We start from the raw sequence: 9891 nt of genomic DNA, 5'->3' as shown, positions 1-9891 counted from the left end.
GTGCAAGCGCAGTTCAACGTCAGTTCTGTCACACTATCTGACGGTTTTAGTGTGCTGTTTTGATGTAAAAGTGTTGGAACGCATATGGCGGTGTCGCGCATGAGCACTCCAGCGCCAACGGGTAGCCAAATGTGATGGGTCGCCATTATGTGACCTTACACTGGCAACCCACGGTGACAACACTGCTTAGCATGGTTGTCACACACGCAGGTACTACATTTACAGAGCTGGAAGCTGTAATACTCTGTAGTTCTTGGCTTTAGATACACTTTCATTGAAACAAACTGGCCTAAATGTTTAATACGCCTGGCCATTTACGTGGTGTGAGGACAGGTTCTCTTTTCAGTCAGTAAAGCGCGCCTTCCTCACAGAGGACAGGAACACGAAGCCATGCCCCGTCACCAGCACGGCACTGAGGCGGTTAAGCCTGATCTCCTTGCCACTCCCTGATTGGTCACTGGAAACAAAGCCCTAGTAACGGAGCCCCGTCCCGGATTGGCTGCTGGTAACCAAGACGGAGGACTTTAAGAGTGCGGAGAGCGAGTCCTGGAGGCTGGGGGAGAGGCAGAGAGCCGGGGGTCTGCTGGGGGGACAGGAGAAGAAGAGGGACATGAGAGAGTAACGGGACAGCCGGAGCGTGTGCGGGCAATGCCGGAGGCTGCGGGGCTCTCCGTGTGATCTGGGGATGGAGAATCAGGAGCTGATCAGCGCAGCGGAGATTATCAAGGGTGAGTGAGAAAGAGAGAGAGAGGATGAGAGGATCCTGTGTGTGTTCTTCATTGTCTGATCCGATCACCACTAATGCCTATCCAGTCCATCACTTCACATCTCCTCCATACACAGCACCATACCCCATGGGGAGCACAGCACCCACTAATCATCACTCACCTACAATCACCCAATCATGGGGGGCTAAACTTTTTATTAACCCTGTCTGGTTAAAGTTTGCTGGCTGTGTCCCCTTAGAGAGATTTCCATCCACTTCCTGTCCTAGAGACGCAATGAGATTTCTACAAAGTGAGGGGGACCCCCGTCTTAAACTGGTCACACACGATTGTGCAATTGCTGCCCAATATCCTTTACCAGAATGATGTAATGCGGAGATAACCTCCTTGTATTAAACCCAACGCCTTTAACAGTTTAAAAAAACTGTTACATTCCTGACACCTACTGGGATAGTAACTGTCACATTGCTTGTGTGCTCAACCAAACTGTCAAACCATCAAGTGCCATAAGAGACCTTTCACACTGGGGCGCAGGCCGCGTTAGCGGTAAAGAGCTGCTCGTTTTGAAAAGAGCCACGCTACCCAGAGCCATCAGAGAGAGCCACGCTACCCAGCGCCACCAGAGAGAGAGCCATGCTACCCAGCGCCAGAGAGAGAGCCACACTACCCAGCGCCAGAGAGAGAGCCACACTACCCAGCGCCAGAGAGAGAGCCACACTACCCAGCGCCACCAGAGAGAGCCACTCAGCCCAGCACCACCAGAGAGAGAGCCACACTACCCAGCGCCAGAGAGAGAGCCACACTACCCAGCGCCACCAGAGAGAGCCACTCAGCCCAGCGCCACCAGAGAGAGGGCCACGCTACCCAGCTCCACCAGAGAGAGCCACTCAGCCCAGTGCCACCAGAGAGAGCCACACTACCCAGCGCCACCAGAGAGAGAGCCACACTTCCCAGCGCCAGAGAGAGAGCCACACTACCCAGTGCCACCAGAGAGAGCCACTCAGCCCAGCACCACCAGAGAGAGAGCCACGCTACCCAGTGCCACCAGAGAGAGCCACTCAGCCCAGCACCACCAGAGAGAGGGCCACGCTACCCAGCTCCACCAGAGAGAGCCACTCAGCCCAGTGCCACCAGAGAGAGCCACACTACCCAGCACAACCAGAGAGAGAGCCATGCTACCCAGCGTCACCAGAGAAAGTCACTCAGCCCTGTGCCACCAGAGAGAGAGCCACACTACCCAGCGCCACCAGAGAGAGCCACTCAGCCCAGTGCCACCAGAGAGAGGGCCACACTACCCAGCTCCACCAGAAAGAGCCACTCAGCCCAGCACCACCAGAGAGAGGGCCACGCTACCCAGCTCCACCAGAGAGAGCCACTCAGCCCAGTGCCACCAGAGAGAGCCACACTACCCAGCACCACCAGAGAGAGAGCCATGCTACCCAGCGCCACCAGAGAAAGTCACTCAGCCCTGTGCCACCAGAGAGAGAGCCACACTACCCAGCGCCACCAGAGAGAGCCACTCAGCCCAGTGCCACCAGAGAGAGGGCCACACTACCCAGCTCCACCAGAAAGAGCCTCTCAGCCCAGTGCCACCAGAGAGAGCCACACTACCCAGCACCACCAGAGAGAGAGCCACACTTCCCAGCGCCACCAGAGAGAGAGCCATGCTACCCAGCGCCACCAGAGAGAGTCACTCAGCCCTGCGCCACCAGAGAGAGAGCCACGCTACCCAGCGCCAACAGAGAGAGAGCCACGCTACCCAGCGCCACCAGAGAGAGAAAGACTGAGCCACTGCCAGGGTACAGACATGCTACACTACTGACCAGAATCGCCCCCGGTGAACCCAGAGTGAGCGATCGTCCAGCCGGAGGGATCACTGCTGTAGTTTAGCTGGGTCTAGTAAGAGGGCCTGTCGGCCATTATCCATTACTTATCCTAGGGACTGTACTACACCTGCAGTCTCTGACCATGACAATGTGATAATGACATTGTCGAAAAAGGGGGGGCGCATGGGTGACCCTAAAATGATGCCCCCCCTTGAAAAAAGTTCTGCGGACACCCATGGGTACAATCTCCTTTAGATCTACGATCAACTCTGCAGTATAAGGGCCTGCCTGTTTTTTTACAAATTGAATGCTCTGTTCTCATACTACATGTTTTTTGGTAAATCTTAAAGGAGTTGTAAACTTTTGTGTTTTTTCACCTTAATGCATCCTATGCATTAAGATGAAAATACACCTGACAGTCACCAGCCCCCCTGTTTTACTTACCTGAGCCCTGGAATTTCACATGGCGGAGACACGCTCTTCCTTTGCCCGGGGTTCTTGGCTCTTGATTGGACTGATTGGTAGCAGCACAGCCATTGGCTCCTGGTGTTGTCAATCAAATCCAATGACGCGGTCGCTGGGGGCGGGCCGAGTCCGGCATTCGTGCCTATGGACGCAAATGCTGGACTTGGGAGCGCTCCTGCAAGGTAACCCCCCGGGAGAGCTCTTCTCCTAGGGGGTTATCTGATAAGAGGAGGAGCCATGAGAGCCACCGAGGGACCCCAGAAATGGATGTTCGGGGCCACTCTGTGCAAAGCGAACTGCACAGTGGAGGTAAGTATGACATGTTTGGTATTTAAAAAAACAAAAATGCAAACCTTTACAATCACTTTAAGCTGGTCATACACTGTAAATCTCTGTATAATTTCCTTTAGCTTTAGCCCTGGTTCTCACCGGTGTGATTTGTCATACGATTTGAAAGTTCAAAATCACACGACAAGTCACACCTCGGCAATGGAACTGTTCAAATATTTGAAAAGGGTTCCAGCTCTTTTTCTTTTTGCGATTTCATTGCGACTTGCATTGACTTCTGTTAAATGAAGTCACAAGCCGCAATGAAATCGGAGGTCCAAATCGTATTGGTCGCGCTAAAGTAGTGCGATTTCAAAGCCGCACTGGTGTGTACCAGGGCTTAGGGTCCTTTCACATGGGCTTTCCGATCGGATCCGCCTGGTGGACCTGATAGGAAACTCCATGCAGCTCTTTTGACAAGTGGATGTAAACGGACATCCACCTACCTCCGAGTCCGTCTAGGTTGCTGGACCTAAACATGACGGATTGGAGGAAGCCTGATGTAAACTGACACAAGTCTGTTTCTATCCAGCTGCCCATAGATCTATGACAGGTCCGCCTGTATAAACCGGGCACAAACTGAATGGGCTCAGAACGACATCCGTCCCACTCAGCACCGATTCAGCAAGGTTCTGTTGACAGCTCTAAAAGGTTAGATTTCCCAAAACTTTCCATCTCAGTAACAAGACAAAATGAGAAGGTGCTGGCGCAGATGGTGATAAAAATGTCCCTTTCTTACACTAAAAATAACGTTTTGGTTATACTCCCACTGTAACAAACTAATGTCTTCACAAGTTTTGTATATTTTTTATTGAATTAATCATGATTGTAATGGCCCAGATCAGGGTAACCAGTAGCTTCAGGGTTTGAATAGGAACTTTTCAGATTGAGAGCTCATAGAAATCAGGGAAGTTGGCTGATTATTGCTGAGCTCACACTCTCAGAGTTCAGTTGCTTTCAAGCTGCTTTCAAGCACAAATCCAACTCTTCTTGAATGGTAAAGATATTTTGCTATTCATCTAAGTAGCTTCCTCTGTTCTAATGAGTGTTAGAACATTAATGAACATTGACTTCAAAGGGATCAAGGTGACTGAGTTACCCGTGTGCTTCTAAATCAGCCCTTCTGAATCCTTATATCATGGAGGGCCCCCTTAAAATAATCTTTTCGGTCTCAGGGAACCTCTGCAAATATTATCTATATCTATAGCTTATGATGCATTACCATTATGGTCAGTGGGAAGAATGTTCCTTGCATTGGTGGTCAGTGAGAAGAATGTTCCTTACATTGGAGGTCAGTGGGAAGAATGTTCCTTACATTGGTGGTCAATGGGATTAATGTTCTTTACATTGGTGGTCAGTGGAAAGAATGTTCCTTAAATTAGTGGTCAGTTGGAAGTATGTTCCCTTCATTGATGGTCAGTTGGAAGAATGTTCCTTACATTGATGGTCTATTGGAAGAATGTTCCTTACATTAATGGTCTATGGGAAGAATGTTCCTTACATTTTGGTCAGTGGGAAGAATGTTCCTTACGTTGGTGGTCAGTGGGAAGAATGTTCCTTGCATTGGTGGTCAATGGGATGAATGTTCCTTACATTGGTGGTTAGTGGGCAGAATGTTCCTTACATTGGTGGTCAGCTTTTTGGGGCAGCTGGATGGCACAATTCTTGCCTTGGTGAGTCCTCTCCTGAGATACATGTTGAGGAGGCTCTAGGGCCATTTACACCACACTTATGCATGCGTAGTAACCTGAAAGAAACAGCCGTTGTGTCACGTTAGACCAACGCTGGATTCGCTGGGTGGATGAGTATGCTAATCCAGCTCAATGCAGCGGACACGGTAGCAAGCACCTAATGGGGGGCTTACAGTTCCTCTTTAAGGAACCCCTAGCAACCTCTGATGGAACACCTAAGGTTCCCGGATCCTTGGTTGAAAAAGGCTGCCCTAATTTCTCTGAAAAGTTCTCTACACTCATTAGAACTAAGAAATCTATTTGGTTGAGAGGTAAACTCTGCTGCTATCTTTATTACCATTGATTTGTATGTGTTTGGTTTTCTCTTTTTTTTTCTTTTCTTCTCTTCTTCTTTAACATTCTGCTTAAAAATTTGTGAATCAGTACTGCTTGGACCTTGAAGAAGGGGACATACCCCGAAAGCTTGTCCTGAAAAATTGTATGTTAGTGCAAATAAAAAAAGTATCACGAACAGTACTCAATTTTCTCTGTCACAATTGCACTAATACGGCTACAATCAAATCAAGTATGGTTGAGAGGTAAAACAACTGTAACATTCTAGAACAACATTATGTAAATACTACAACTACTACTAGCTACAGTATACAATGACCTGGATCAACGAGAACTAATCTTGGAAAGTATTATTTTGATGCTTGGAATAAACTTCCAGCAGAGATAGTGAGCCAGTCAACAGTAAATGGTCAACAGTAAATTCAAACATGCTTGGGACAAACATAGATCTATACTTAGAGAAAAAAAGTTAACGAAAACAAACCAAAAAAAAAAACCAAACAAACAAAATCCAAAACATGTATAAAAAAATAAAAAAACAGGCAGACTCAATGGACTACTCAGTCTTTTTTCTGCCATCACATTTCTTTGTTTCTGTGTTTAAAGCAGGATTCCGTCCCTGAAAATTTTTTTTTTAAAGTCAGCAGCTACAAACACTGTAGCTGCTGACTTTAAATAAGTACTTACCTGTCCTGGGTGCCCGCGATGTCGGCCCCCCGCGGCCGTCCCGTCCCTCGGCTCTCGGGTCCCGGCACAGCCGTTCTAAGTAAGGGAAACAGGCAGTGGAGCCTTGCGGCTTCACTGCCAGTTTCCTACTGCACACGCGTGAGTGGCGATCTGTGAATGGCCCCGTGGTATTCTGGGAACACACACAGTTCCCAGAAGACAACGGGGCTGCTCACTGAGGAGCAGAACACGCCGCGGAATAGGAAGAGGCAGATTAGGAAGACTGCCTAGCAACAAGGGTTTAGGTAAGTTTAAAAAAAAAATTTTTTTCAAATGTTTTTTTAAAATTTTTTTTAGGATTTTTCATGCAATTTTTTTTTTTTTAAGGTGGCCCTCCACTTTAACCTTCACAGTCAATATATCAACAATCTCTGGTTTCAACAAACAAATAAAACGAAGGCATAAAGCGATCAAAAATGCCACTTTGAGAGACATTGATGTGATTTGGATCAATTTCCATCCCATTTATAATCATTGCAAATTAGGAAACCTTTGCAGTTATTGAAATCCACCAAAACGCTACAGACTCGCCTCGTTTCTGGCCATTAGAGATCACTATTGATCTGACTTCTAAAGTAGTTATCACTGTAGATTCTATAATCTTGAATCCCAGGCAAACTTGATGTTTTTGGTGAATTTTTATATAGGCTGCATTTACTCTTAACATGAGGGTCTTCAGTCGTTCTCTAGGCTTTTTTTTTCCCCAGCATTTGTACAGATTTTTTTTGCTTATTTTGTGGTTTTCTGCGCCTTGAGCATTTTTTAGAAGTTATTTTAGCCAATTGAAAGCTGATTACTAGGGAATAAAACAATGTCGTATGAGCGATTTGCATGTTTACATGTTTTTCAGTTGGGGCCAAAAATGATTAAGGCTGCATTCACACCAGGGAGTTTTGAATAATGGGCAGAATTGCAAGATCAGGAGCTTCTTTTGAGCGAAAACCTTTACGTAGTGCAGTAGTGGTGCGATAAAGCGCACTGCAATCGTAGCAGAACCGCACCACGTTTTCAGATGCCATTAAAATGAATAGTGTCTGAAATTTGCATTGTGTGATTGTCATTTCACAGCGATTCTGCCCATGGTTCAAAATGCCCAGGTGTGAATGCAGCTTCAAGCGACACTACACTCAGGTGTGAGGTTTTTTTTGGAGTTATAAAACACTCAGGTGTGAATGGGGCCTGAAAGTTGACTTTTTTTCTCCTCCTGATTATAATGGGATCCATAGAGTCAGATGTTCAGTTGGTTAGTTTCATGTATTTAGTGTCTTGTATTTTTGCATTCATTGTCACTATGGTGAGGAAACACAGAGGCTTTCACAAGCCTAACCTTGTCACTGTGATCAAACACATTGAGAGCCCTAAGATGAGAGATAGTGCTGTTGGTTTTGTTGTCCTCTCATTTACTAAGGTATCTGCTGTGCCAGAAACATGCAAAGAAATCATTTATTGCCACAAAGTATCATACATTTCTTAAAAGCAATTATAATAGACAATGACATTTTATGTTTGGATTTAAAATAAATGAGGATCTCGTAATCAGAGCAGTAAGAGGTTCTCATTATACAAGGGATCATTTTACAAGGTGATAAGGGAAGTGATTTCCCAATAGTCACATACCATTGTGGCAATTCAGACTGGACAACTTACAAGGCTGACAAACTTCAGTTGCCACGGACACAATGCTTTTGTGCAGATGCATGTAAAACTTGATGTGTAGGAGGGTGTTGTTCCTCCAGATCACCCCTCTACAACAGTTTTGTAATTGTTACTGCTATCTTTAGCCATCCTGCTGGACAGGGAATAAATGCTGTGTGGATAATAAATACAACACTTTTTTGGGGGTCATTTTTTTTCAGCTCAAAACGTGTTTTCTGTTAATGAGCACATGTGTTGCTTAAAGTGATATTAAAGGCAGGTTTTTTTTGTAATAATAAACCTTTTATTCTTACCTGCTCTGTGCAGTGGTTTTGTGCAGAGCAGCCCAGGACCTTCTCTTCTCGAGTATTCTCGGAATAAAAGACTAAGAGCAAAACATTTGTGTGTGTATATATAAAAATATGTATATATATATATATGTTTATGGAAAGTATTCAGACCCCCTTAAATTTTTCACTCTTTGTTATATTTCAGCCATTTGCTAAAATCATTTAAGTTCATTTTTTTCCCTCATTAATGTACACACAGCACCCCATATTGACAGAAAAACACAGAATTGTTGACATTTTTGCAGATTTATTAAAAAAGAAAAACTGAAATATCACATGGTCCTAAGTATTCAGACCCTTTGCTGTGACTCTCATATATTTAACCACTTGCTTACTGGGCACTTAAACCCCCCCTCCTATCCAGACCAATTTTCAGCTTTCAGCGCTGACGCACTTTGAATGACAATTGCACGGTCATACAACACTGCACCCAAATTAAATTTTTATCATTTTTTTCCCACAAATAGAGCTTTCGTTTGGTGGTATTTGATCACCTCTGCGGTTTTTATTTTTTGTTAAAAAAATGTAAAAAGACACATTTAAAAATTTTTTTTTTATATTTTGTTATAAAATTTTAAAAAAGGTAAATTTTCTCCTTCATTAAAGTATGCTGATGAGGCAGCACTGATGGGCACTGATAGGTGGCACTGATAGGCACTGATGGGTGGCAATAATGGGCACTGATCTGGTACACTGATAGGCAACACTGCTAGGTGGCACTGATTGGCACCACTGGTGGGCATTGATAGGTGGCACTTGTGGGCATTGATAGGTGGCACTTGTAGGCATTGATAGATGGCACTCGTGGGCATTGATAGGTGTTACTGGTGGGCACTGTCAGGTGGCAATGGCAGGGGGTACTGGTGGCACGTATGAGGCATTATTGCCTCCTCCTCTTCGGGACCGATGTCCCTTGCTGATGAGCCGGTGATCTGCTTTTTTTTCTCCTCGCACTGTCAGCGCGAGGAGAAATAAAAAAGCGATCACAAAGCTTTTGTTTTGATTATGTGATCAGCTGTCATTGGCTGACAGCTGATCACATGGTAAGGGGCCAGGACCGGCCCCTTACTTGGATCGGTGATCACCTGATTTTCAGTGACTCGGTGATCACATCGCGCTCCACGCGCGCCCTGTAGGGCATGCGCGGGGCGCGTTCACAGGGGAGGCCGTCGTATGACGGCCTCCCGGGAATTTAGGTCCGCGCTGTAGCCGTCATTCGGCTGTAGCGCGGATATCAACTGGTTAACTCAGGTGCTGTCCATTTCTTTTGATCATCCTTGAGATGGTTCTACACCTTCATTTGAGTCCAGCTGTGTTTGATTATACTGATTGGACTTGATTAGGAAAGCTACACACCTATCTATGTAAGACCTTGCAGCTCACAGTGCATGTCAGAGCAAATGAGAATCATGAGGTCAAAGGAACTGTCTGAAGAGCTCAGAGACAGAATTGTGGCAAGGCACAGATCTGGCCAAGATTACAAAAAAAATGTCTGCTGCACTTAAGGTTCCTAAGAGCACAGTAGCCTCCATAATCCTTAAATGGAAGACGTTTGGGACGACCAGAACCCTTCCTAGAGCTGACCATCCAGCCAAACTGAGTTATCAGGGGAGAAGAGCCTTGGTGAGAGAGGTAAAGAACCCAAAGATCACTGTGGCTGAGCTCACAGTGCTCACTGTTCCAGTGAGCACTGTTGGGGCCATAATCTGGAAGTGGAAAGAACAACATTTCACCATAAACCAGCCATGACCAGGTGCTCCTCACAAGATTTCTGACAGAGGAGTGAAAAGAATTATCAGAAGAGTTGTCCAAG

The 9891-nt window shown here is 45.9% G+C and overlaps 1 protein-coding gene across 2 annotated transcripts in view; it reads left to right on the top strand.

Moving 5' to 3' along the window:
• Nucleotides 1–474: 474 nt before the first annotated feature.
• CDC14A (cell division cycle 14A) overlaps nucleotides 475–9891 on the top strand; it is a 203266-nt gene continuing 193849 nt past the window's right edge. Inside the window, exon 1 of one of the 2 annotated variants that reach the window (XM_073593042.1) lies at nucleotides 475–728. In XM_073593042.1, the coding sequence (XP_073449143.1) occupies nucleotides 686–728 (43 nt within the window). In that variant the 5' untranslated portion in view covers nucleotides 475–685. The remainder of the gene's footprint in view (nucleotides 729–9891) is intronic. The other variant, XM_073593043.1, reaches the window with a different exon arrangement.

Source organism: Aquarana catesbeiana, linkage group LG07, assembly GCF_042186555.1.
Source record: "Aquarana catesbeiana isolate 2022-GZ linkage group LG07, ASM4218655v1, whole genome shotgun sequence".
Classification (NCBI taxonomy): domain Eukaryota; kingdom Metazoa; phylum Chordata; class Amphibia; order Anura; family Ranidae; genus Aquarana; species Aquarana catesbeiana.
The sequence above is the reverse complement of the archived record's forward strand: the minus strand, read 5'-3'. Positions and strand labels throughout refer to the sequence as shown.